Source organism: Cebus imitator, unplaced genomic scaffold, assembly GCF_001604975.1.
Source record: "Cebus imitator isolate Cc_AM_T3 unplaced genomic scaffold, Cebus_imitator-1.0 Scaffold313, whole genome shotgun sequence".
Lineage (NCBI taxonomy): Eukaryota > Metazoa > Chordata > Mammalia > Primates > Cebidae > Cebus > Cebus imitator.
In genome coordinates, this window is record NW_016107628.1 from 661,044 (window position 1) to 688,275 (window position 27,232).

General features: G+C 53.1%; 2 protein-coding genes and 1 long non-coding RNA gene across 4 annotated transcripts in view; 1 reads left to right on the forward strand and 2 right to left on the reverse strand.

The window, feature by feature from the left end:
- Positions 1-1,942: 1,942 nt before the first annotated feature.
- IGSF8 (immunoglobulin superfamily member 8) lies at positions 1,943-9,453 on the forward strand. The gene is made up of 8 exons (XM_017503641.2): positions 1,943-1,969; positions 2,299-2,404; positions 5,568-5,945; positions 6,629-7,090; positions 7,462-7,869; positions 8,096-8,509; positions 8,852-8,982; positions 9,186-9,453. Exons 2-7 carry the CDS (start codon positions 2,344-2,346, stop codon positions 8,965-8,967), a joined length of 1,839 nt encoding a protein of 612 aa, XP_017359130.1. The 5' UTR covers positions 1,943-1,969; positions 2,299-2,343; the 3' UTR covers positions 8,968-8,982; positions 9,186-9,453.
- Positions 9,454-12,126: 2,673 nt separating this feature from the next.
- Positions 12,127-19,347, reverse strand: KCNJ9 (potassium inwardly rectifying channel subfamily J member 9). 2 transcript variants are annotated; one of them, XM_017503643.2, is made up of 4 exons: positions 19,151-19,347; positions 18,852-19,017; positions 15,919-16,885; positions 12,127-13,338 (listed from the first exon to the last, which is right to left on the reverse strand). In XM_017503643.2, exons 3-4 carry the CDS (start codon positions 16,766-16,768, stop codon positions 13,007-13,009), a joined length of 1,182 nt encoding a protein of 393 aa, XP_017359132.1. In that variant the 5' UTR covers positions 16,769-16,885; positions 18,852-19,017; positions 19,151-19,347; the 3' UTR covers positions 12,127-13,006. The 2 variants fall into 2 exon arrangements, with proteins under 2 accessions (XP_017359132.1, XP_017359131.1); XM_017503642.2 differs by lacking the exon at positions 18,852-19,017.
- Positions 19,348-19,948: 601 nt separating this feature from the next.
- LOC108286043 overlaps positions 19,949-27,232 on the reverse strand; it is a 16,670-nt gene continuing 9,386 nt past the window's right edge. The window contains exon 3 of the long non-coding RNA XR_001817794.2: positions 19,949-21,080. This is a non-coding gene — a long non-coding RNA (uncharacterized LOC108286043). The remainder of the gene's footprint in view (positions 21,081-27,232) is intronic.

Below are 27,232 nucleotides of genomic sequence, written 5' to 3' on the forward strand. Positions count from 1 at the left end.
AATGACTAAGTTTACAGGGTGGAGAGGCTTAGGAGAGGGGACAGTATGGTGTAGGAATATTTGGGGCTTTGGGGACAGACAAGCCTGGGCTCAAGTCACCCCATGGCCATTAAAAGCCGTGTGGCCTTGGGCACGATACTTAACCTGTCTACACTCAGGTTTCTCTTCTGTTAAATGACACCACCTTGCAAAATATGCTATAAGGACTGAACTAATATCCAAAAGGGCCTTCTTGTGTAAGCATTTCATAAATGACATCTATCATTATTACAACTGGTAACATCTTTCATCCCTCAAGCATCAGGAAGGCACTAAATCTGCTCAGTAATTAAATCCATTTTAAAGGGAGAGACGTGTTCTTCCAAAAGCTTCCCTGTGAGTTTCAGTTTTCACATAGCTCCATATGCCTGTGGATGGATCTAGACGATGTGGCTCTGGAGCAACCAGGCTGTGGATATTTCAAAGTGGGAATAAATAGGCGCCCTGCTGCCCTGTTCATGGGCTGGCAGTCCTGGGAGGCGAGGGCTGGACCTCTGATCTCCCTTCGAGGCCTCACACATTTGGCCTCAGAATTTCTCTGGCTTCTCCAGGGTTCCTCAGTGTGGCTTCTATCAGCAACCCCATGAGCAGGACCTCAGAGTGAAGCACTGTGACACACTTAGGAATGCAAAGTCAAGGGAGGTCTGGTCTGGCCTGTGCCACTTTCCCTCTCTGGGCTTCAGTTTCCTCTTCTGTAAAGGGGGGTGAGTGAGTGGCAGGGAAGGGGGATGAGAGGGGACAAGGAGAGGGTTGGAGGGTTGAGGGTGCTAAATGGGCTCTGGGGTCACCTCCCACTGACAGCCACTTTGACAGCCTTGGCTTTGCAAACCTGGCTGTCTCTTCTTCCTATTCTGGACTCGTCCTTCCTGCCCCTCCCCACTCCCCACCTTGATAGTTCAGGAGAGACAGAGCACCTGGAAAGGGTGCCTCCTCCATTCTCCCACCTCCAGGGGAAGCCCCACCCCTCCCAGAAGAGAGCACTGTTCATCTCTTCTCACTGTCACTGAACATAGAGACTCCTTCACCTAAACACCAGGTCTAAACTAGATCTAAGCTAAGCCTCTTAGGAAACAGTTCAAATAATAATTCAAAACTTAAAATAATCTTTATTTATTTCCTATTTCATATTAGTTTCCTGTGCCAAACACTTTATGTACATTCCTCAATTAATCATCACCATAACCCTTTGGGTGATGTGATCAACCTCAATTCAATTTGCAGAGGAGAGGAAAAAACTGAGGTTGAAGGAGGTTAGGCAATGGGCCAGGATCACCCAATCAAGAAATTACGTCGCCTGGACGGCCTCCTCTCCTAATCCATTTTTCTTTCGGTTTTGCCCTCTGAGGGGGTGAAAAAAAGGTCTCCAGTGACGTTCTGGATTCTGGAAGCGCCCTTCAGCTCAAACCCTTCGCGTTCGGGAACTCCTGGGTTCTGCCCACCCCTGCAGGGTTTGCAGCCAGGACTGTGGCGAAGAGCAAATAACTGAATTCTAAATGCGTGGCCACAGTCACCGCGCCAATCCCAGGGCACCTGCACCCAATTCTCCAGGAAAGGCTGGCAGGTGCGGGGTCGGGTGCGCTCTGTGCGAGGGTGGGTGGGAATTTCAATGAGCCGAGTGCAGTTAGCTCTCCCCTGCGAGGGCCTGGGGCGGAGCCAGGGCAGGGGGCGGGGCAAGACCGGGGTCCTGGGCGGAGCCAGGATTGGAGGCTGACGTTAGCCCTGGTGGCAGGGGGAGGGGGCGGGGCTTGGGACTGGAGCGGGGCCGGGGCGGAGCCAGGATTGGAGTCCGACTGTAGTCCTGGTGGGGCGGGGCGGGAGAGGGGCCGGAACTGGGGGCTGGGCCGGGGCTCGGGGCGGAGCCAGGGCTGGAGTCTTGCGGGGCGGGCCGGGGCGGGGCCGGGGCGGGGCTGGGACTGGGTGAGAGGCAAAGGTGAGTGTACAGAGGAGGGGCGGGGCCGGGGCCAGGTGCGGAGCAAAGGCCGGAGTCTGGCGGGGTGGGGCAGGCAGGGCCAGGGCTGGGTCTGGGGCGGGGCGGGCCTGCACGGGGCGGGGGAAGGGGCGGGGCCGGGGCGGGCCGGCGAAGGGGGGCCGGGGCGAGGATGGTCTCAGAACTGCCAACGGCTGGAGGGAAAACAACGGGAGGGGCGGAGGGAGGGGAGTCGGCAGCTCCCGCTCAGCTAGCTCGGCGCACCCACGCCTCGCTGCCCCGCTTCCTGCCCCCAACCTGGGCATGCGCCCCCGGCCCCCCCGGTCCCCCAGAACCCGCGCCATCCCCCGGAGCCTCCCCAGAGCTGGCCGCGCAGGATGGGCGCCCTCAGGGCCACGCTGCTGCCGCCGTCGCCGCCGCTGCTGCTGCTAATGCTAGGTAAGCCAGGCCCGGGTTCCGGTTCCCGGCCCCGCCGGGCAGGTGCCTGCCGCCCAGCACCCAGACCAACCCGCCTCCCGAGCTTTTCGGGGCTTCTCACATCCTCCTTCTCCGTCATGGGTGCCTCCAGCCTCCCCGGGACCGGCGGGCAGCTGCGCTTTGTGGCTGCCCGCCGAGCCAGTCTTGGGGAGAGTGCAGGCTCCCCAGCTCTAAGCCAGGGACTGGGGCACAGGGAGGACCCACTAAGGTGCTCCCCCAGGCACTGCGTAGCCTCCCGGGGCAGGTCCCACTTCGCAGCAATTATACCCACGTCCTGGGGTCAGTGCACCAAATGCTGCGACTCCTTTCTGCCCCACACTCAGCTCCAGGCCTGGCCTTGGGTGCGCGCCCTGCGTGGGCAGTGCCTGCCCAGCTTCGTAATTGCCCCAGAGTTGGCTGGAGGCCCAGAGGCCAGTTCTGCCCACGGTCTTTGAAGTAAGTCTCCCCCAATTGCGCTCCACACACTTCATCAACTGAGGCTGGGGACGGTTCCCTCTCTCGCCCCCATCGCCACCCTGGGCTGGGTCCCTCTTTGCTCTTCTTGCTCTCTCCCAAATGGCACTTGGCTCTGTAGCCACCCATCAGTTTTCACAACCGCTTAGTTCCAGCTTCCTTGGCTCAGGAGAAACCAGGTTCCATGGAGACTGATCCTGGGATCTCCAAGCACCTTGTGTCTGCTGTGGTGGGTGTTCATGGTGGGCTGTTCTGGGCCAACCTTGCATGGATGCATGGGGGTAATTACAGTGGAATTGTTTTTGGCCTGAACTGGAGGGCTCCCTGTAGGCGGTGGTCTGGGGGTCAGTGAAACTGCCGGTACAGATGTTGATGAGACTGAAGCTCTTGAAATGAGAGTGAAGTGTGGGGGTGGGGATGGTGACTTAAGAGCTGCTGTCGTCAAGGCAGAGGCTGAAGGTAGCCCCAGCTGCCTGTCTCTAGACCAGAGCTCCACAGTGGCACCAAGCAAAGCCTTCCCCTGCTGCAGGTCCCTGGGCCCTGCAGGGCTACCATGAGTCCTCTCCTTGGTCCCTGGGCAGATAACAGCAGAATGTACACAGAGGAAGGTGCTGTGGGGCCTGGTTGCCTAGCACTTAGTATGTTTTCCCCAGTGGGCAGCATGGAGGAGGGAGGAGCCCAGGGAGACAGGGAAGTGCTGGCCTGTCGTTGAAAGAGGAACATGCAGAGGTCTGGGCACCCACTGCTCTTGGGAACCTTACATTCATTTCACAAATGAGGAATATGAAGTAACTTGCCCCAGAGAGCACATTTAGTGAGTATTGGGGCTATGATTTGAACACAGATCTGATTCCAAAGCAGGCCTCTTTGCTCTCCCTTTCCTTGCTGTGACTAATACAGAGGAGGGAAGAGAGAGCTGTGTGGCAACTGATTTCCTAAGGCTGTGGGGTGACTTTCCCATGGGGATCTCCAAGCATCAGCAGTTGTGGAGCCAGGAAGATGGGAGGGGGCCTTCCGAGCAGTCAGCCTGGAGGCAGCCAGGGAAGGTGTCAGTTTGGCTGTCTCTACCATCACCCTGATTATGAAACTTGCCCGGCCTGAGGCAGGGCTCTCCTGAGTCACATACGCACTCACTCACTCACGGTCAGAGCTGGAGCTCTTAGTTCACCTCCAGTGTGGAAACTGAGGCCTAGGAGAGAAGGAGACTCTATCCCAGGCCACACAGCTGGGCATGGGGATGGTGCTGGAATCCCACTTCCTGACTCCCAGTCTGTGCCCCTATCAACAGACCATGAGTTCTCCTTGTGACTCAGCCAGAGAAAGAAGGAAGGGGATAGGAGCCCAGCAGCAGGGGTGGGGAAGTTTGGAGGAGCCGTTCTAGAGAAGCTGGAGGGAAGAGTTTGACCACACACTCCTGGGCATTTTCCTCTAGCCCCTACAGAAAGGCTATGGATGTCCCCTGAGAGACCTAAAAGTGACACTCTGGTTGGTGAGGTCAGTCCCTTCAGGCCTGACCTTGGAGTTTCCCCATCTTCCTCCCTGGTTTTGCCCCTCTGGAGGAGTATGTGGAAGCCGCCTAGGGAGAGCAGGATCTTGGCTTATATAGTATACTTCTCCTGCCTTAGCTTTCTCATCTGTAAAATGGGGAGAGGTGGGGAGGAGTGGTCTAGCCCTCCTTACCTTCTGAGGTTCTGTGATCTTATCTAGTGGGAGCTCTGGAAGGAGAGAAGGGAGGAACTCAGCCCTCCAAGGCTGCCAGGAGTATCTGTTGGGGTAGGGTTGGGCATAGGGGTGGAATAGGCTGAAGAAGAGAGGTCTGGCCTTTCTGAAGGGAGAGATGAGAAGGGGCAGCTGGTGACTTAGTGCCACCCGACAGAAAGAGAGCCATATATGTAAACGAATGCATACGATATGCAAATGAATGCTTTGTTAAGGAACTGGGGCAGGCGCCTTGTGTGTCTGCTGCGCTAGCCAGGAAGGTTGGCAGGCACTGGAGGAGGGGATCTTCTGCCCCCTGTGCCAGGGCAGAGTCTGGATCTTCCCCCAGAAGCCCCAGCTGCCTGGGCAGCCCTGCAGGGTGAGAGAAGCAGTGAGCTCATGGCACAGCTGGAGGGGGGAGGGCATTGTGTGGTAAGAACTGACTGGGTCTGTGCCCTTTCCAGCTAGGGCCACTGGCTCCATTGTCTGGCCCAGGTGACACAGCTTAGCCAACTAGCCCTTCTGAGCAAGACTGCCAGCTCCCCTCAAGCAAAGGAGGGGACATGTAGTCTCAGAATCCCCCAGCCAGAAGGCTCCCCTGACCAGGAGGAAGGAATGGTAGACATGGAGGTAGGTGAATGGCAGGGACAGATCAAGGTTCAGTTGGAACCAAGGACTGGTTAGGTCAGGAATCAGATGTACTCCTTTCTGCCTTCAGGTGCTCTGCTTCTAGTCTGCTAGAAATGGGATACATCTGGGTGCCAAGGCAATCCTGGGCCCATACCACCTAATCGAGACCCAGGTGTCTTATATCCCAGCATCCGTTTGCTGTTCTCAGAACAGGGTCCAAGCTGTGGACCAACTTTCCCAGGTCTCCTTTCCTTTTCTAGGCAGAAGTCAAGAATGGTGCTTGTGCCAGAGGGCATAGAATGGGGAACCAGGTATCTCCAACTCCTTTTGCCTTTCCCTACAGGAATGGGATGCTGGGCCCGGGAGGTGCTGGTCCCTGAGGGGCCCTTGTACCGCGTGGCTGGAACAGCTGTCTCCATCTCCTGCAATGTGACTGAATATGAGGGCCCTGCCCAGCAGAACTTTGAGTGGTTCCTGTACAGGCCTGAGGCCCCGGATACTCCTCTCAGTATTGTCAGTACGAAGGATGCCCAGTTCTCCTACGCGATCTTCAAGCCCCGAGTGCTGGCGGGTGAGGTGCAGGTGCAGCGCCTACAAGGGGACGCCTCGGTGCTCAAGATTGCCCGCCTGCAGGCCCAGGATGCTGGCATTTATGAGTGCCACACCCCCTCCACTGATACCCGCTACCTGGGCAGCTACAGCAGCAAGGTGGAGCTGAGAGGTACTAGGCCCTGGAATGGGGTGGGGCCACATACCATCTCAAGGCAGGAGGGACACAAGTGACCTATCTAACTGCCCCTTAGGTTTTATAGCCAAGGAACTCTCTGCCCAAAGAGGTTAAGTGACTTGTGCAAAGTCACCCAATAACTCAGTGGCTGGTGTGGGACACAAACCCAGATTTCATCACTCTAGGCCAGTGCTCTTCTGATCATATCAAGCCCCCTTCTGGAAGAAGAGCTATCCAGTCCCCTTTCCATTCCCAAGAATGAGGAAGACAGATGGGGTGAATAGACTCTACTCCTGGACAGTACAGGACCCAGATCTGGGAGAGAGCGTAGTTAGGGAAGGAGTTAGACCATGTGACATTCTCACTCTCTTAAGTTTCTTTGTCTCCTGAAGAAGGAAGACAAAGCCACTTTTCTTGGTATTTCAAACAGGGGTCAGTCTTGAACGTAAGGTGAGTAGGCGATGGGCTGGTTCTTTGAAATTCAGCAAGTATTTATTGAGCGCCTGTGATATGCCCAGCACTAAGCTTGGCACCACTGAGTTACAGAAGAAATAATACAACATGCGATCTTTGCCCTCTGGGAGCTCACAGTCTATTTAGGGTGATAGGCCATACACAGGAAACAGTAACAAGGGCTGCCAGCCCCAGCCCTCCCTCACTCCAGCTGTTCTCTCCAGTTCTTCCAGATGTCCTACAGGTGTCTGCTGCCCCCCCAGGACCCCGAGGCCGCCAGGCCCCAACCTCACCCCCACGCCTGACGGTGCATGAGGGGCAGGAGCTGGCACTGGGCTGCCTAGCGAGGACAAGCACACAGAAGCACACACACCTGGCAGTGTCCTTTGGGCGATCTGTGCCTGAGGTGCCAGTTGGGCGAGCAACTCTGCAGGAAGTGGTGGGAATCCGGTCAGACTTGGCCGTGGAGGCCGGAGCTCCCTATGCTGAGCGACTGGCTGCAGGGGAGCTTCGTCTGGGTAAGGAAGGGAGTGATCGGTACCGCATGGTAGTAGGAGGTGCCCAGGCAGGGGACGCAGGCACCTACCACTGCACTGCCGCTGAGTGGATTCAGGATCCTGATGGCAGCTGGGCCCAGATCGCAGAGAAAAGGACTGTCCTGGCCCACGTGGACGTGCAGACGCTGTGTAAGTGCCACATCCCACTGTGGGAGCTGGGAGGGACAGTATTCTGGTGGGCACTGTGGCCACAGGGGGTACCGGATAGCCGTCATCTGACCCCAGGGAACTCATCTTCTAGAGTGATCAGCCCTGTTAGCATTGCTTCCCGCTCTGCCCTGGATGAGTTTTCTCTGCTCAGTGATGGGTTATAGAGTTAGGAGGGCCATGGCTGAGGGGTGAGATTCAAGCCCCCGAGTAGAAAGATGGTCATACCCAATGAGGGGCAGACAGGAGGCTTTGAAGCTGCTGCTGTCAAGGAGAAAACACAAAGTTGGGGAATCAGGTGCCTCTTGTCCCCTCCTGCCTCTGTGACACCTCTTCCCCTTCCTGTGTTTCAGCCAGCCAGCTGGCAGTGACAGTGGGACCTGGCGAACGTCGGATCGGCCCAGGGGAGCCCTTGGAACTGCTGTGCAATGTGTCAGGGGCACTCCCCCCCGCAGGCCGTCATGCTGCATACTCTGTGGGTTGGGAGATGGCACCTGCGGGGGCACCGGGGCCTGGCCGCTTGGTAGCCCAGCTAGACACAGAGGGTGTGGGCAGCCTGGGCCCTGGCTATGAGGGCCGACACATCGCCATGGAGAAGGTGGCATCCAGAACATACCGGCTGCGGCTAGAGGCTGCCAGGCCTGGTGATGCGGGCACCTACCGCTGCCTCGCCAAAGCCTATGTTCGCGGGTCTGGGACCCGGCTTCGTGAAGCAGCCAGTGCCCGTTCCCGGCCTCTCCCTGTGCACGTGCGGGAGGAAGGTGAGACGGGGCTGGGCCCTGGACAGGGTTCAAGGATTGTAGACCCATTTTCCTTCTGTTTCCACATCCCCTCCCTTCTATCAGCTGCTTGCATGCCGCACCTCATGCTCCTCTTCTACCAATATTGTAGGAATACCCTGAGTTTCCTGGGGCGGTGCTTGGCAGCAGCCCTCACCCCATGCTCCCCGGCCCTGCCCCATCTGGCCCCATGTCCTGTGTTCTGCAGGTGTGGTGCTAGAGGCTGTGGCGTGGCTAGCAGGAGGCACAGTGTACCGGGGGGAGACTGCCTCCCTGCTGTGCAACATCTCTGTGCGGGGTGGACCCCCAGGACTGCGGCTGGCTGCCAGCTGGTGGGTGGAGCGATCAGAGGATGGAGAGCTCAGCTCTGTCCCTGCCCAGCTGGTGGGTGGTGTGGGCCAGGATGGTGTGGCAGAGCTGGGAGTCCGGCCCGGAGGAGGCCCTGTCAGCGTGGAGCTGGTGGGGCCCCGAAGCCATCGGCTGAGACTACACAGCTTGGGGCCTGAGGATGAAGGTGTGTACCACTGCGCCCCCAGCGCCTGGGTGCAGCATGCCGACTACAGCTGGTACCAAGCGGGCAGTGCCCGCTCAGGGCCTGTCACAGTCTACCCCTACATGCATGGTAAGTGGCACCCCTCTACCCTCCTCACTCTGCCTCCCTCCTGGCCCCTGCCCCTAGTCTTCCCTGCCCATCTTCTGACCCTCCTGCCACTGTCTTTTTCCTCCACATCATGTCACATGAAGTCTCAACATATCCATCTTCGAGCCCTGCAGTGCCCACCTGTGTAGGGTCCTCTGTGGTTGCTGCTGACTTTCATGCTGAGGGACAGGCTGTGGGCAGGGATAGGGGTGTCTGTGAATGGAGGAGGTGGGGCCAGAGAACTTGATGGGGAAAGTTCTGGAGGCATGTGGGATGGGTGGAGGATGATGGCATCCTTTTGAACAGTCATCTTCTCTCCCCCAGCCCTGGACACCCTATTTGTGCCTCTGCTGGTGGGTACAGCGGTGGCCCTGGTCACTGGTGCCACTGTCCTCGGTACCATCACTTGCTGCTTCATGAAGAGGCTTCGAAAACGGTGATCTCTCACTCCCCAGGTGAGGGAAAAGAACCCCCCGACCTTGTCTCCATTGGGCTTCCACCCCCAAGTCCTGAACCAGGCTGCTCCCTCCCAGGTCACACCTGGAGGAGGAGTAGGCAGCTCAGATCCATAGGGCTCTGTTAAGGGGCGGGAGCCAGGAGGGAGCCCCCCTTCACTCAGGGCTCTGTGTCCTTAGCCCACGCCGGGCGCCCTTTTCAGGTCTTGCAGGTATCGACTGTCTTCCAGCCCAGCTCCAAGCCCTCCTCTGGTTGCCTGGACACCCTCTCCCTGTTTCCATTCTTCCTTTAATTTATTTGACCTCCCCCTACCCAGAATGGGAGACACGGCTCCCCTTCCTCACTCCTTCCCTCCCAAGCCCTCCCTCTGGCCTTCTGTTCTTGATCTCATAGGCATCCTATAGGGAGACCATTCCCTGTCCTGGAATTAGTTTTTCTAAAATGTGAATAAACTTGTTTTATAAAAAGTAGGCTTGACTGTGTCTTCCCTACCCTGAGACTGTAAAAGGCACGGGGTGTGTAGCAGGGAGGTGGTTGGGGGTTGACAACCTATTCTGAATGACCCAGGCCTCTCTTCCCACCACAAACGCCATCTGGCCTCCGTGGGCCATGCCACCCACCCCAGGAGGGGACACCTGGGTTCCATCTGCTGCCTGAACTGTCAGTGCTGCGGCAGTGCCTGATTGGACTCCTGCGTGGGGAGGGAAGCATAGAGGGCAGGTTCCAGCTGCCTGTGGTCCCCCTCCCCAGCTTCTCCCATGTTATAGGGTATGGGCTTCCAGGAGCAGGGACTTTTCTGAGCTCCCCAGACTTCACCCTACTCTTCCCCTTTCATTCTCCCGGTCAGGCTAGTCTTGGACCTGACTTCTCCCAATAGGTCTCATTCTCCTTGGACCTGACTCCTCCCACTAGGCTCTGGGGCTGCAATTCTTGTTCCTTCTGACTGACAGCAGCAGAACAGAAGCCTCAGCACACAGCTGATACTCAGGCTGGGACAACAGGCAGTCATGGGAGGGCCTGTGTGTCCCCAGGGCCATTGCACCCGTATCTACTCACTGTGCCTGTATACACCCACTGCCCGCATACACCCACTGCCCGCATACACCCGCTACACCCGCATATACTTGCCTTACCTGCCTGTACACACCCTGGGGTTTCCTCCCTCCCCACCTTCAGCTTCACCTCTCCTCCAGTGCCCCAGAAGTTTCATGAATTTTCTTGCCTAAGGATTCTCTGATCCTAAAATTCTTACCTGCACAGCACCTTAAGAGGCATCCAGTAGGCCTCCTTCAGTTGTTATTTAAACATTTATTGAGCATTACGAGTTTGCTAAGTGTCATTTTTACAGATGAGGAAACTGAGGCCCAGAGATGTGATTTGCCCAGAGTCATAGAGCTAATTAGCGACAGTGTCAGGACTGGGACCTAGGTCTCCTGACTTGTCACACTATACAGTGGTGCCCTGAGTGGTGACAGTGGCAAGGAGAGGTATGGCAGGGTCTCTGTGACTTCAGGGGGCAGGAGGGGCCTTTCCAGCCTCAGTTTCTTTGCTTGTCCAAGTGCAATGGGTTGGCTCCTGTGGATACAAAATAGCCCACCCTATCTTGTCCAGACTCCCCTGTTTCACTGAAACCCAAATGAATCCCATTCCCCACCCCAACATCTGTTCTTAGGGGACCAGCTGATGCAGGGTTCAGGAATCTCATCTTTGATGATGGGACCCCAGTGGCCCTGTGACCTGAGGCAAAGATGTCCATGCTTTGACTTGAAAGGAAGAGACTGGGACTTGGGTCCTTTCTGAGTTCACCCAAGCTGCCTAGGCTCCTTCCTTGGCCCCCTTTCTTGCTTCCAGAGGACCCACAGGACCCTGGCTGTGTCCCATAGGACCCCAGCTGTGCCTCATAGGACCCTGGCTGCCCAACCTGGAACAGTGGACTGGAGTGCTTTCCCGAGGGGGCTTAGACTTATGAAAGGGCAGGAGTGGAGTGTGGTCAGGGCTCAGGGAGGAGGTCCTTTCTGGGCCAGTGCTGCTGTGTGGGAGGCGGGGCTGTCCCAGGGTGGGCTCTCCTCGGCCTATGCTTTTCTTCGGGGCACCAGCTTCAGGTCCCCTCTGCCCCTCTCATCTTGCCATTGTTCTCCCTCACCATCCAGGAAGCTGTGCTGGTGACTGGGATGCGACCAGGAAGCAGGTGCAGGTGGGGTGAGAATATGCATCTTTGGGACCCCGTGGCTCAGCTGGGCTGACAGCAGGCTGCAGACGCCTCCACATGCTCCGACTCCTATCGCTTCTCTCAGATTTTCTTCCACATTCAATCCTGCCTTTAGTCCTACAAGGGATTCTGTCCTGTGCCCCGAAAACCCTTCCTGCTCCACCTTCCCACCGACCTCCCCAGGAATCCCCTCAAGTCCTGCTGATGGCTTCATCTCTCTGTCTGGCCTGCTCAGCTTCCAGACACCTCCTCTACTTGTCACTGCCCTGTTTCCACTGATGGCTGAGTTCCTGGGCCCAAAGTTAAACTCTTCAGCCTGGACTTAGGGTCTCTTTCCCACATATAAAACCCCACCCTTCACATGTCTGTCTGCTCCTGTGAGGATCCTCAGCTTCTTCTTGGCTTCTCTTCAGCTTCTTCTCATCTACTCCTCAGCTTCTATGCCCCATCTCCTGCTATGACCTCCAAGTCTTTGCTTAGAGCCCAGGTTCTCCAAGTGTGGTCCCCAGTCCAGCAGCAGCAGCAGCATGAGCTGGGGACTTCTTAGAAATGAAAATTTTTGGTCCCCACCTATTGAGTCAGAAACCCTGGGAGTGGAGTCCAAAAACTGGTGTCTTAACAAGCCCTCCAGGTGACTCGGATGCACCCTGAAGATTTCTAACTGCCGACTTACATATTCCCTATGACTTACGCTGGCCCCAGCCTTCTGATCACCCACACTCACCCACACTCTCCCACCTTCTGCGTGACTGCACAGGTGGTCAGTTTGAATTATTCCTTGTTCAGTTGCCACTGGTAAATTCCTCTGTTTTCCCAGGTGCCCCTTATTTTGAGGACAGGAACCAGGTTTTTGAATGTCCACCCCACATAACACCCAGTGATGTGAATGACTGTGCCCCAGAACCAAACTCCTTTCCCAGGGGCTCCCTGCATCCCAGCTCTGGTGAACCCACTTTCTAGATCTCTCTCCTGGCCCTTCCTCCTCAGAACCTCTCTCTCTCTTCCTGCCTACGCGGGATACCTGTAAGATCTCACTCCACTGTCAGAATATAGCCACCCCTGGTTTTTCTTTCCCAGGCCTTTCTCCAGGGCCCCAGCTCAGGCATCTAACCCCTCTGCCTGCTTCCCTGAACTTGAGGACTAAGGTCACTCACGCCTTGCTGAGCCCCCTTGCAACCCTTCATCCTGGTGAGGGTGGAGCTGGGAGGGCACCCTCCTCATGTGGCCATCTTGGCCCAGCTCCTTTCTCCTTCGCTTTAGCTTGGCCTACAATGTCGTTAGACAGTTGTGCCATGTGTGGGGAGGCTGGCAGAAGAGGTGAGCAGGGACTGCAATCCATCCTACTCTCTGCTCCCCAGGCCATGCACCCTGGTTTGGGGCTGTATCTGTCTGGAGGAAAAGGGTGCCTTTTTAGAATTTGCACAGAGGTGTTCTACGAGTTAGTGGCAGCCCTGAGTGGACCAACTGTCTATTGGTCCATGTATGTATCTATCAGCTGTCTTTATCCGCCACCATCTTCCCATCCAACCCCCAAAAGTCCATCCTTCTGTCCATCCATCCACTCATGAACAAATGTGTAGGTCAAACACAGACTGGTAAGTTCACCTGGCCCCACCCTCCATTTCCCTGAAATCAGGACCCCTCCCTTCCATACTAGATCCTAGACTTGAGGTTCTGGGGGGCAGGGACTTTCCAACTTTAGCACATTTCCAGGGGCTTTGCCTACCTCCTCCTTCTCCTCCACCTTCGAGATGCAGTTCCCCATGTACCTGTGTCTGGCCCCTGGGCTGCCACAGTGGTTCAGAGGAAGCTGGTCACACCTTGGACTCAGTCTCTGGGGGTGGCAGGCAGCCATTCTGCTCCTTGTCATCCCCAGCCTCCCCCCCTGCCCCCTCCCCTGCCCCTTCCTCCTCCACCTTCTCATCCAGGCGGCTGGGGATGGACCAGTAGAGATGGGCATCAAGGCGGGCCGCAGCCTCTGCCAGCTCTCGAGCACTGCACGAAGGTGTGGGCACCTCAAAGGTCTCGTGAAAGCTGGCATAGTCCACCTCATAGAAGCCGTCCTCCAGGGTCAGCACTGACGTGAAGCGGTGGCCCCACAGCACCTCGTCTACCAGGTAGGAGCTCCGAGCTTGGCATGTCATTCCTGAGGGGAGGGGCACGGGTCAGGGGGGGATCCCGGCTCCACACTTCACTTTCCTGCCTCTCATTCCACAACCCTGCTCCCAGCACCCTCCCTTCTATTCCTCCCTTAAGGGCTCCCACTTCCTTTTGGTCCGGTCCATTTTCTCCCCCTTCCTAGCTCCTGTTCTTACCCAGCTCCCTCGCCTCTTCTCCATTTGCCCCAACTCCTCTTAATCTCCAGCTCTTTTATCCCCTCCTGTCATTTGGTGATGCCAATCAAAAAAGCTTAATCTTAGGGATCATCTAGTTCAACTTCTCACTCCATACAGGAGCATTTCCAATAGTGGGCACCTAGCTTGTACTTGACTGCCTCCCAGGACTGACAGCTCAGAAAGGGTGCACCCCTTTGTGTGATAGCTCTTATAGCTGGGTTGTTCTTTATACAGAGCTAAAACCTGTCCCCTGGGATTTCCACCCCTTGGCTTCATTCCCCTCCCACTTTACAGTCCTTTGAATATCTGAAAACAGGAGTCTCAGGTTCCCTCAAGTTTTCTCTTCTTGACTTAACATCCCTGGCTTCCTCTACGATTTCTCATTTGAACTGGTTTTCCAAAATTCTACCTTTTTGATTACAAGCCAGAATGGCCAAGGAGGGCCCTGAAGCATTTTGAGTGCAGTAAATTTTCCAACTGTGGCCTGCTCCATGCATAAGAGAGGGCGCACCATCTCTCTGTTCTGGCCTTGATGTGTTCACAAACAGGGCCCAGGATAACATTACATAATCATTTTGGAGGCTGCATCACATTGCGACGACATCAAGCCTGTAGCCAACTAAAACACCCAGTTCTTTTTTCACCCGTGCTCTTCCATGCTGTGCTTACATAAGTGATTTTTTTTTAAAGCCTAAATGTAGAATTTTATATTTATTCCTTTTAAATGTCATCTTGTTGGGTTTTGGCTCATTATTCTTGCTTTTCAAAAGCGTTTTGAATCCTGACTGTCTCACCCAAAATATTACCATCCTTTCCAGCTTTATCTCTCCAGAAAAACAGACAGATTCCCATTCCTATCTCCTCTGTCCTGGGCCTCCCTGCCCCGGGCCTGTGTCCTGTCTTCTTGTTGGGTTGGTGCATCCCTCAGGGAGGGTCATTGTCCTCCTGCCACAGGGTCTTTCCCCCAACCCGCATCCATCTCGGAACAAGGGGAAACAGAAGATTGGACATCAGCTAACCAGAGGGTGGCTGTCAGCTCGCAAAGCCTGGCCCTGAGATATTGTTATTCTTCGGTCAGGCTGGAACAGGAAGTATGCAGTGGGAGAGAGGAAAAAGAGGCATAGGGACACTGGGGAGAGAAGGGCTTCGAGGAGGAGAGGGCAGGGCTGGGGGTATAAAGAGAAAAGACAGCCGGACAGGAGCTTCCCTGGAGGGTGAGGGGCCTGTCTGAGATACCGGCTAAAAAGGAGTGACAGCTGGAGAGAGAGAGAGGAAAGGGAACGGGGTGAGTGGGGGAAGGGGAAAGAGTCGGAGTGAAGCAGGAATGCGGAACAGTGAGGGGGAGCTGGGGTTGGGATGTGAAGCGGAGGGCCAGTGCAAAGGGGCCAGGGAAAGGTTCTGAAGGCACCAGCTTGTCCGCGAAGCCGGTAGGGAGCATCAGCAGCTCTGGCGTCAGTGGCAGGGACTGCGGCGCCCCCTAGTGGGCCTTTGGTTCTCCACCCGCAGTTTCCTCGCCCTCATCCATCCTCTAGTTCTCAAGTCCTAAGTAACCTCATTTGCAACTCCTATAACACTGGTCTTTTTCCACTTGCTCCCAAAGCCTTCACTGTGTAGATCTGGGTTGGACTTACATCACAGACGAGTTGCCAGTTCCTTTTGGAAAAGGGCTAGAAATGGTAACATCGTCTATGTCCCTTGTCAATGGAAATGGATGAACTGGGAAACTGAGGCAGAAGCGAGACCAGATATTAAGCTCCCCTCAAGCGCCAGCCTAGAAATAACTCAGGCAGTGGAAAATCTTCACCGTGAAATTCCAGGGGCCTGAACCTGGCTGCAGTGAGAAAACTCCTGAACCTAACCCCTCCTTCCAACTCGGGACGTCTAAACATTGAAGCCACATTGCCTGTGTCCAATCCAGGCATGGCCACTTGCTGGCTTAGAAAAGTGGACAATTTCCTTAACTTCTCATTGGAGCAAAATCTCGTCTCTGAAAAGTGAGCGCAGTAAGGAGAAGTTACCTTCAGAGGGTTCTTGTGAGGATTACGTGAACTCAGAGGTGGAAAGTGCTTTGGAACTGCGCATGACACAGGGTGAGTACTGGGCGAGCGCTAGCTATTATTACTCTCTCTATTCCAAGTGACACATTCCTCTGGGCCCAGGGCCCCACGCCAGTGCCATTTCGGAGAATTCCTCCAAGCTTTCTCTTGGCCTTCTGCAGAGTTGCTCGGTTCCACCCCCACCCCCGACGCCAGTCTCACCTCACTCTCTCATCCTCCACTAGCCCTTCCATCCATCCTCCCCACCTCCCCTGGCTCCTCTTCTCGCCCCTGCCTTCCTCCGTCCTGCCCACCCCCAGCCAGCCCCGCTCCCTTCTCCAGACCCGCTCGCACCCGTGGCTTCCACCATGCCCTCGAGGATGACGACGATCTCGAAGTCGTCCCTCTCGAGAGCGCGGCGCGACGCCTCCCAGAAGGGGCTGGCGGCGTCGATCTCGTGGCTGATGACGAGCGGCGAGACGAGGAAGAGGCGGTCGTCACCCGTGTCGAAGCCCACGCTGAGGTCGGTCTGGTGCAGCGGGATGAACTCGCCCTCCAGCGTCTGGCGCGAGCGGATGAGCTTGGCGCGGATGGAGGCCTCCACGATGTGCGAGGAGCGCAGGTCGCCCACGCGGAACATGAGGCAGAGGCGCCCGTCGCGCAGCGACACCACGGCGTGCGAGGAGAAGACCAGCGTGGCGGCGCGCTTGTTGGGCTGCGAGATCTTGACGAACATGCAGCCCACCATGAAGGCGTTCACCATGGAGCCCAGGATGGCCTGCAGCAGCAGCAGCACGATGCCCTCGGGGCACTGGTCGGTGATGACGCGGTGCCCGTAGCCGATGGTGGTCTCCGTCTCGATGGAGAAGAGGAAGGCGGCCACGAAGCCGTTGAGGTTGTTGACGCACGGCGTCCACGCGGTGTCCTCCAGGTGCTCCAGGTCGCCGCGGCCGTAGGCGATCAGCCACCAGATGGCGCCGAAGAAGAGCCAGGTGAGCGCGTAGGCCAGCACGAAGAACAGCAGGCTGAGGCGCCACTGCAGGTCCACCAGCGTGGTGAACAGGTCGGTCAGGTAGCGGTAGGTCTCGCGCACGTTGCCCTGCTGCACGTTGCACCGGCCGTCCTTCTCCACGTAGCGCTGGCGGCCGCGGCGCCGCGGCGGCTCCTCCGACCCGGGCGAGAAGGCCGCGTTCTCCTGCGCCATGGCGGCCGCGTCAGGGCGAGCGGGGCGGGCGCCTGGAGAGCGGCGCCCGGGACCCGGGCAGCCGCCACCCGCCGCGCGTCGCGGGGCGCCTCGGCGGCGTCGGGGGTCCTGGAGGGGCTTAATAAAGGTTTGCAGAATGAGCGGCCCCGCGGGAGATGGGGAGGCGCGGGACACCCAGCCCTGGGGGGCCCTGGGCGAGTCCCTTCGTGTCTCCTGGCCTCTCTTTCTGGGAATAACACATTCAGCCCTAACTGCCCCCTAGGCTCAGAAAGTTGTGAGGCTCAGACGGAATAATGCACCTGAACTGGATAGGACTGTGCGAGTTCCACACGGTTTTCATTTTCATGTGGAACTCGCTCAGCCCTATCCAGTTCAGGTACATTATTTCATGTAGGAAGGAGGTACCAGAGATCTTGGTGCCATCACCTCCAGCTGGGGTGTGCAGCACCTCACTGGCAGCCCCGGGGCCAAAGACCCGGGCCCAGATCCCTTTAGTGATTTCCTGAAATCACTAGACTGGGGGCTTTTTGGGGAGGGGGGCAGGTGGGTAAAGCTCTTCTACTGCGTAAACCCCTCCCTGCCCTAAGCACTTCCACCAGCCCTTCCCCAGCTGTTGCCCGTGCAGCCACCAACGGCTCTCCGCACAGGCTGTTTTGAAGTTCACCCCAAGACTGACACACAGTCTCTCCCATTCTTCCCTCCTCGGACCTCATTCACTCCACCCCCTCCCCTCAATGCACTTTCAAGGGAGAAAGAAATGAAAGCTGTGGAAAGTCAGTGGAAACCCTCCAGTGCACAACGGAGGAACCTGAGGAAATTCCCACTAGAGATCCTCCCCGAGGCCTACCCACGATCACTGCTGCTCTTGGGCCAGCCCCATTTCCCTTGGATTTTTTTTCCCCAGCCTGCAAATGGGGAGGGGAACTGGAAGATACAGATCAACACAGACCTGGGGAAAAGGAAGCCCAGAGTTCATCAAGAGTTAGGCTTCTTTCCCTCCGGGATTCTATTCTTCACTAGACACATGGAATCAGATCGAGAGAAGCACTAAGCACCCACATTTATTTCCCGACTCCCTCTAGTTATTTTTCCTCCAGACTCTTACTCCCCATGGACTATCCTAACACCAGCCCCGCCCCCACCTGCCATATGTCTCAAAGCCCACATTCCAAGCAAAGCCCACCTGATTTTGCTTCACATTCTTCCCTCTGAGGAGCTCTCTGAGCTGCAGTCTGCTCTGAGAGAGGTCCAGAGTGCTTCCCAAAGCACCCAGGGCCCTCTGGGAGATATGGACCACACAGGGAAAGGTCTAGAATAAGGATTTGGGACTCTTCCACCTTCCCTTCTCTTTCCTGGGAATTATCCTCTCCTCCCACTCCATGAAAACGTGGGCTGGCTAGTGGATGGGGGATGGAGGAGTGTGACATAGGAACCACAGATGGCCTGGATGTTTGACCAGGTCCTGGGGAGAAATTGCCTGGATATGTGACTGTAAACCTAGCACTCCAGCATTTTATGTTCTGGGGTGAGGTGCTCTGCAGTCAGCACTCTGGAGACGGGGTGTTTGTGTGCGTGTGTGTGTGTGTGTGTGTGTGTATTGGGATAGAGAGAGCAGGAAGAGAAATCAAAATGAAATGGCTTTGAGCTTAGGGGTACCCTCTGCATAAACTTTCCATGGAGTCAGGGGATTCAGGGTCCCATGGCAATGGCAGATTAGGGATTCCCCTGCCCCCAACAATGCGCTTCCTTTTTCTTCCCCAATCTCAGGATGTCCTCAAGAAGTGTAAGCACTGACTAGCTCAGAGATTCCAGGTCATGCAGAAAACGACCCTGCTCTCATTCATCCTAGCCTTAGTCCCAGGTGGGCTTCCAGATGTTCTCTCAGGGTTTTAGTAATCTGAACCCCAGTCAGCCTGCTTAGACAGATCTCTCTGCCCAAGGATGGGGAAGGGACCCCAATGTCTGATCACCCCCAGAACTCTCTCACTCTCCATTGCCCCAGGGATCTAGGTAAACCTTATTTTGGTTTCCTCAGTGGGGGACTGCATTTTTCTCAGGGGAAGGAAAAGTGTGAAATGGTTACCTCTATCCCAAGATCTCCCAAGATCAATGACTTGATTTCTGCATCTTCCCTCCAAGAATTTCAGTTCCTCCAACCTACTCCTCCTCATTTCTTGTGCATGCAATGACCCCTTTGCAGAAGATTGCAGTACCACTTTTCCTGGGCCCCTCCTCCTCCCCCTAGAGAACTGGGGAGTAAGGGGGCTCATTTTTTGGAAGGAGAGACCTGGTCAAAACTCCCCCCAAAACCAGCTCCTCCCAAACCCCCACTTGCCTTGGAAATAGGGGCCCAAACCCCAAGTTCCCCGCAACTCAACTCACAGCACGTGGAGAGGAGAGTGGCCGGCAGCAGAAACCCCTGGGGGGTGGCGTCCATGCCCCTGACACCGCCCCCCCCCCACGGGCCCCCTTGAATGGTGGGAGCCGCAGACACCGCTGTTTCTCCTAAATGTAGCGGCAGCTCTGACTAGGACTTGCTATCTGTGTCATCCCTACTTCCCAGGCTCCCCTGCTCCTCTCTCGTTTCCACGGCAACCAGTCTGGCGACAGCTCCAGAGCATCCCCCCTCCCCTCCCCAGTCCTGGGTACCACTAGGGGTTGATCCAAACCACACGCCATAGCTATTTTTAGCCAAAGTCCCTCCTTCTGGACAACTCAGAGCTTGGATCCTCATCCCCTCATAGGAAAAAAAAAAAAAAAAAAAAAAAGAAGAAGAAGAAAGAGAAAGCTGGCACAATGGCTCTTTCCTAAGAAGCTCCTTGCTCAGGGGAAAATACAAGCCCTCATGTATTTGAGAATAAAGTGTTAAGTTCCCTGGGGTTTCAGAGGGCCCTCTGGTAGCTGGCAGCTCACCACCTTCAACAGGGGCCTCCGTGTGCAGGTGCTGCCCTCAGGTCAGGCCCGCCATCACGGTCTCTAGTTTTGGATCTAATCAAGGAAGGGAAGCAGGGTCAGGGCCTCTAATTATTGTCACTGATTTGCATTGTGACCCACAGGAGTCACTTCACTTCCCCCAGCCACAGTTATTCCATCTATACCATGTTGTGGACAAGCACAAATATTCCCTTCCTGCCTGCTTTACAGTGTGTGCAGATCAAATGAGGAAAAAAAAAATCAAAGGGCTTTGAAATGTATTTTGTTCATAACAAAAACCCAAGAAGCAACCCAAATGTCCACCAGAGAGAAAAGCCTCGGTTAGGGCTTACTAACTATTCACTCAGCAAACTGCTACAGAACCCAGGTGCCAGGCAGTGTATTAGATGGGGTGGTTACAGAACGAGTAAGTCCCTGCTCACAAGGAGCTCATTAACCCGTGAGGGAGAAAGACACATAAACACACAGTGGCTACTGCTACTAGTTCATTGAACATCAGATATGAACGGGACACAGGCCTCACTGCCTCCCCATGGCAGCTCTATAAGGTAGGTATTATTTTTCCCAGTTATAGATGAGGAAACTCAAACTAAGACACGTTAAGTGATTTATCAAATGTCACAGAGTTGGACAGAGATAGGAGTCAAACTCCCACATCTGTATCAACTCATGCTTTTTATTTTTATTTTTTTAAAAAGACTTCTTACAGAGTAGTTTTAGATTCAGAGCAAAACTGAGAGGAAAGTTACAGAGATTTTTCGTATGCCCCCTGTGCCCACACATGTAGCCTTTCCCACTGTCGACATCCCCCACCAGAGTGGCACATTGGTGACAAGTGATGAACCTACATGGACATCATAATCACCCAAAGTCCATAGTTGACATGAGGCTTCACTCTTGGTGTTGTACATTCTGTGGGTCTGGACAAATGTGTCATGATGTGTATCCACCATTATAGGATAATACGGAGTAGTCTCACTGTTGTAGAAGTCCTCCATGCTCTGCCTAGTCAATCCGCCTTCCCTAACCCTGGCAACCACTGCACGTTTTCCTGCCTCCATAGATTTCCTTTTCTAGAATGTCACATAGTTGGAATTGTACAATACGTAGCCATTTCAGATTGGCTTCTTTCACTCAGTAATGTACCTTTAAGGTTCTTCCATGTCTTTTCCTGGCTTTGTAGTTCACTTTTTTTTGGCACTGAATAATATTCCACTTCAGGATGGTCATGGTTTATTTATCTATTTACCTACTGAAGGATATCTTGGTTGCTTTCAAGATTCGGCCATGATGAATAAAGCTGCTAGAAACATCCATCAGTGGTTTCCATGTGGACGTGTTTTCATCTTCTTTGGGTAGATACCAAGGAGCATGAATCCTGGATAGTATGGTAAGAGTATGCTTAGTTTTTAAAGAAACGGTCACACTGTCTTCCAAAGTAGCTGTACCATTTTGCATTCCCATCAGCCACGAATTCCTGTTCCTGTTGCTCCACATTCCTGCCAGCATTTGGTGTTATCAGCCTCAGCCTCGTGTTCTTTTCACAAAGTTACACTGCCTCAGTAATGTAATATATGTGGCGTGTTAATATCAGAGGCTACTATAAAGCCAAAATAATTGCTGTGTTTAAATGTGTGAATGTATATATAACACACTGTTACATAAAAAAGCAGAACCTGAAAATATTCTGTAAATTGATCATGATTATGTAGAAGTAGCTTCAGGAACACTGATAAAAATCAGCACAAAATTTGGAAAAATAGAAATATTTTAATGTTCATTTTTTGCCAGGGGAAAAAGAGCAGAGAGTGGTTTACAAATGCAAGGTATTGTTGCTTTTGTTATCAGCATTATTAGATCCCAGACATGGATCTGTTCTTCTCCATATCCTTTAAATTTGGATCAAGAAAATATGAACTAGAGGAGCAGGAAGCCATAGAGATGGACACAGAGGGCTACAGAAGCTCCTGAAATGACCTGGAAAGGTAGGAAAGTGGGTACTGGATAATACAAGCTCAGGAGGCAATGACTTGGGTTCAAAGCCCACCTCTCTCCACTACTAGCTGGGTGAACCTGAGCAATTACTTAACCTCGTTAAACCTCAGATTTTCCATCTAAAAAGGAAGAACCGTATTACTCATCTCTTAGGGGGTTGTCATAAAGACTGCATAAGGCATTGCCTGACACATTGTTAGTACTCAGTGAATGCTAGCTACTATCTTCCTCTTTCTCCTCATTGTCTTCTTCATGGTCATCTTCACTGTCACCATCAGCACCATCATCTCAGGGATGTCCTGAAAGCCTGACCCTACCTGTGCCAACTTCCTCTGTCCTGGCACCACCCTGTGAGGCCTGCAGGGGGCACTCCCGGCATACTGCCCTCTCATCAGCTCACTTGCTGGTGTTTCTTGTTGTTCCAAGTGGAAATATCGAGTTTTCAGCCGGAGATTGGCATCAGGAGTGCTGTTAAAGCCGCAGTCAACACCCCTGTCTCCTGGGCCTGGTCCTGTCACCCGAGCCTTGGGACTGCTAGCCTGCCCTTCTCTGTCCTGCCAAGCAGCTGCTCACGTTGGTTCTACTGTGCCAGGAGCTCGGAGAGAAGAAACCAAACTCCTGGGCAAGAACACATTTGCATAGAGCTGGCCCCATTTGCTGGAGGGGGCATCACTGGCAGGGCCCTCCATGAAGCGATTTCAGACAGCTCCTCACCTCAGCCAGGTGCCCCTGAACCTAACCTTGCTGACAAGGAAGGAGACCATCACTCCCTCACCTGATATGCCGATCCTGCAGTTCCTAGACTTTACCTGTTATCTAACCTCAGCGCCTTATTTATCACTGAGCTTGAGCTGAGGCAAGAGAAAAAAAGTTTTCCTAGGCACCAGGACACAGAAGTATAGACAAAATTCTAGCTTTTGGCCTGGCATGGTGGCTTACACCTATAATCCCAGCACTTTGGGAGGCCGAGGCATGCAGATTGCCTAAACCCAGGAGATGGGGACCAGCCTGGGCAACACGGTGAAACCCTGTCTCTACAAAAAATACAAAAATCAGATGGGTGTAGTGGTAAGTGCATGTGGTCCCAGCCACTCTGGAGGTTGAGACGGGAGGATCACCTGAGCCTGGGAGCTCAAGGCCACAGTGACGCAGTGACCTGTGATTGTACCACTTGCACTCCAGCCTGGGTGACAGAGATCCTGTCTCAAAAAAAAAAAAAAAAAGGAACCGTAGTGCAAAATAGAAAAAGAGCTTAGAAAGAGCCTACTGTGGCACGTCACTTGGAGAACAGGGAACAGGTGATACTTTGGGGAGAAAATAAAAGGTTCCCTTCCTCCAGCAGACAGCTCTGAGCCGAGTGCAGGAACTGGCAAGCTGAATGCAGTTGAGTCCTCCTTGACTTGCCCCATCAGCAGGTGCCTTTGTGGCATCCCTGAGATCAGCCAATCTGGGGAGGATTCCCTGAGCAAGATCATGAGACATCTTATGCAAAGGCTTGCAAGTAGAAGAGGAAGCATGATGGGGAAGATACAAGATGGTTGAGGATGTGAGTTTCGTGGAGCAGGGAGGCCGGTCTGGTTGATTGTAAAAATTTGTATAAGTTCAAGTGGGATGGAGCCCTAGAAAATGCATAGCAGAGGAAAGATACGGCTGAAGGAGCAGATGTGGCAAATGACTGTAGCTGAAGATTAGAGTGAAATGGGGAGAAGCAGTGCACAGCTCCAGGCAGATGGAGCCCAGCTGGGTTCCTGAGGCTGAGGAGCTTGCTGCCTTTCTGGCTACTTTCAGCTGAGCAGGAGTATGAGAAACCTTCTCACAGAGTTCTGTCTTGCTATAGGACTGCGTAGAGATAGGCTAAGATTTAAAAGTTATATGACAATTAGAGGTGGTACAGGATTAGCCTTTACTTTACAGATTGGAATAGGTCCGAAAAAAATAGTCACGACTGAGACTCAGGCCACCCGACTCGAGGTTCCGCATGTTTTATTCCCAGTTGCCTTCCTCCTACCTCCTGCCACAGTGCATTGGATGTTAACGGAATTTCTATCAACTGGACCCAATTGAAAGGTACTAGAAGTACCTAAAGAAATTAGTTTTTTCCTTCTTTTTTTTCTCCTTCTCTCTCTCTCTCCTTCTTTCTTTTTTTTTTTTTTTTTTTTTTTTTTTTTTTTTTTTTTTTTTTTTTTTTTTTTTTTTTTTTTTTCTGCTCTGTTGCCCAGGCTGGAGTGTGATCTCGGGTCACTGCAACCTCCGCTGCCCAGATTTAAGCGATTCTCTTGCCTCAACCTCCCAAATAGCTAGGATTACAAGCACACACCACCATGCCTGGCTAATCTTTTTTTTTTTTTTTTTTTTTGTATTTTTAGTAGAGAGGGGGAGTTCACCATGTTAGCCAGGCTGGTCTCAAACTCCTGATCTCAGGTGCTCCGCTGGCCTCGGTTTCCCAAAGTGTTGGGATTACAGGCATGAGCCACTGTGCCTGGCCGTTTTTTTCTTTTTTAAAGGAAAAAATTATTTTTTTTTTCTTGAGAGAGAGTTTTGCTCTTGTTGCCCAGGCTGTAGTGCAATCATGAAATCTTGGCTCATGGCATCCTCCGCCTCCCAGGTTCAAGTGATTCTCCTGCCTCAGCCTCCCAAGTAACTGGGATTACAGTCATGTGCCACCACGTTCAGCTAATTTTTGTATTTTTAGTAGAGATGGGCTTTCTCCATGTTGGTCAGGCTTGTCTTGAACTCCTGACCTCAGGTGATTGCCTGCCTCAGCCTCCCAAAATGCTGGGATTACAGGTGTGAGCCACCGCGCCCCACCAGGAAAGAATTCTTTAGTAGGTAACTAAGTATTCCCTAACTTATGTCTTATAAATGTGGGTTTGTGTATATTGCATTTATTGTAAGGGGTGATCTGCCTACATAAATGATTCATTAGTGACTAGGGGAACATAGCTCAGTCATTCTCTTGGATTTCTCCCCTGCGGCCTGAGTCACTCAGCTATGAGATGCTCCCCCTACTAATGTCATTTTTTCAGCACTGTGGGATGTGAACACCAAAATGCCACTTGGAATCCTGAATCCTGTGGTGAGCCATGTCAGTGTCTCTGTTCTTTCCAGCCACTTCCCCTGACTTGTTAAATGCTGCCTATTCCGAGTCTCTATCATGCCTTCCAATGCAAAGTTTTCCTGATCCCCTCTCCACACCTGCTTTTCCCAGCACAAGCACCTCGTACTGCTCTCCACCTGTGGATTCTCCTTCTAAAACAGGCTCTGCACCCCAACTCTCCTCCTCCTCTGCTCTCCCGAGGTGGTCTTTGTCCCATTACGAGCAAAGTAAAAGTAGAGACGAGGCCAAAGCTGGAACCAGTGAATCCGAAAGGAGAAGTGGAAGAGAATAAGGAAGACGCAAGTTGGTAAACTGAGAGAAGAAAGAGGGGTTCTCAAAAAAAGACGCTTCCGCTGTCACGTTTCTTGGTGGACGCTGGATGTTGTAAGTCTGGGGAATTTTTTATACCAACACGTACTCAGAGGTCGTAGCCTCTGATGGACAGGATTGTGTTTAAGCCATGCAAATTCCCTCTGGAATTATCCTGAGACAAGCTTTGGGGTCAAATATATGTGAATTCAAATCCCAAAACGAACACTTTCCAGCTATGCTACCATAGGCAAACCACTTAACCTCTCAGAACTTCAGTTTCTCCATTTCCTGATTTATCTGACATAGTAAACACAAATAGTAGTGTCCTATGCCCTTTTTACTGATTCCTTATTGGGCTCCTAGAGATTGTTCTAGTACTTCTCTTTTGCAAACAAATTTAAAAATGAAAACCTGCCATTTGATATGTACAAAGAAATATAGATGGTAGATATATGTCTATATGTTATAAAGCAAAATTTAAGAACAACAACTCAATTTAAATCACTCTTCTAAAATTAGAACATGACAGTGCTGTTGAAGGTACCTGTGTACGTTTCCACAAGTTCCCACCCCTGCTGTTCTAGGACTTAGAAAGTCTTCCTAACTGTCCAGTCCCACCCTACTCTATTCTCACTGTGAATGTTAGTAGACGACACTTCCATAGATTACTTGTAATTTTTTAGTCTGATTGACCAGAGAAGTAACACAGAATTAAGGAAGTCATGAGCCCTTCCAGCCTTGGAGAGGAAGGTACCAAGCTCAGTGTGGGGGCCTGTCACGTGAAGTCCCCTTCACCACAAAGTCTCTCTTTCTGTCCCTGCCCTCTGATTCTCTCTTCCCTGCCCTCTCAAAGGAGTACCCTAACTGGGCAGCAGAGTTTGGATTGTGATCTGTTGAGCAAGAGGCACCTGTCTGGGGTTTTAAAACAAGGGCACAGGGACTGACATGATGAAAACAGTTGCCTCTTCCTTTGAGATTGGAGAGAAAGATGAAGGTCCTGGGCTGTACTGATCTTTCTGATCCTGGTAGTGGTCATAGGAATGAAAAAGGACGTTGCAAACAGATGTAAGAAAGGGAGACTTGACAGCATTTGTTGGCTTAATTGACATGTCCAGGAATGGGCCCAAGGCAAGGCAAAGAGTGAAGGTCACTTGTAGCTTTTTCTTCTAATTGACCAGGAGTAACACAGAACTAAGGAAGTCAAGAGCACTTCCAGCTTTTGGGAGGGAGATACTGAGTTCAGTTTGGGGCCTGTCAAGTCAGGACGGAAATCCCCTGCAAGCAACTAGAAATATGGAGCTCCAAAGAGAGTGTAGTATTGAAGACAGAGATTTGGGCATCACTCAGGGACAATAGTTGGAGCTATGTAAATGACAAAGGCTCAAGGGGCAAGACACAGAAAGAGAACATAAGGCTGAACCTTGAGTATTAAGGAAAGTAGCTGTAGCTTTGGGTGTATAGGGACAGTGGAAGAAGATGAGGCTGGAATGGCACCAGGTCCGGGTTAGAATAGGCCTTCTCTTCCAGGGTAAGGAACTTGGACTTTACTTATAGACAGTTGGCAGTTACTGAAAGTTTTAAAACTTGGAAGTGATATGGTCAGATGTATGTTTCAGATAGGTGTACTTTATTGGTGCTTAATCACTTTCGAATAAAGAAATTCATAATCCAAAGAATTATTAGAGGAAGGCTGGAGGTAGGAAGACTAGTTGGAAGGTTGCTGCAGGAGCCCTGGTGTTTTAGGCCATTCTTGTGTTGCTATAAAGAAATACCCAAGAAAGGAGTGGTGGCTCAAGTCTGTAATCCCAGCACTTTGGGAGGCTGAGGTGGGAGGATTGCTTAAACTCGCAAGTTCAAGACCAGCCTGGTCAACATAGCAATTTTTCGTCTCTACTAAACATTTTTAAAAAAATTAGCTGGGTGGGCCGGGCGCGGTGGCTCAAGCCTGTAATCCCAGCACTTTGGGAGGCCGAGGTGGGTGGATCACGAGGCCAAGAGATCGAGACCATCCTGGTCAACATGGTAAAACCCCGTCTCTACTAAAAATACAAAAAATTAGCTGGGCATGGTGGTGCGTGCCTGTAATCCCAGCTACTTAGGAGGCTGAGGCAGGAGAATTGCCTGAA

What these genes read in the sequence shown, in the direction of transcription:
- IGSF8 (XM_017503641.2), top strand. Translation starts at nt 2,344, where the DNA reads ATGGGCGCCCTCAGGGCCACGCTGCTGCCGCCGTCGCCGCCGCTGCTG. An exon ending in CAGCAAGGTGGAGCTGAGAG is followed by an intron (nt 5,946 to 6,628) that starts GTACTAGGCCCT and finishes TGTTCTCTCCAG; the next exon opens with TTCTTCCAGATGTCCTACAG. An exon ending in CGTGGACGTGCAGACGCTGT is followed by an intron (nt 7,091 to 7,461) that starts GTAAGTGCCACA and finishes CCTGTGTTTCAG; the next exon opens with CCAGCCAGCTGGCAGTGACA.
- KCNJ9 (XM_017503642.2), bottom strand. Translation starts at nt 16,768, where the DNA reads ATGGCGCAGGAGAACGCGGCCTTCTCGCCCGGGTCGGAGGAGCCGCCG. An exon ending in GGGCATGGTGGAAGCCACGG is followed by an intron (nt 13,339 to 15,918) that starts GTGCGAGCGGGT and finishes CCCTCCCCTCAG; the next exon opens with GAATGACATGCCAAGCTCGG.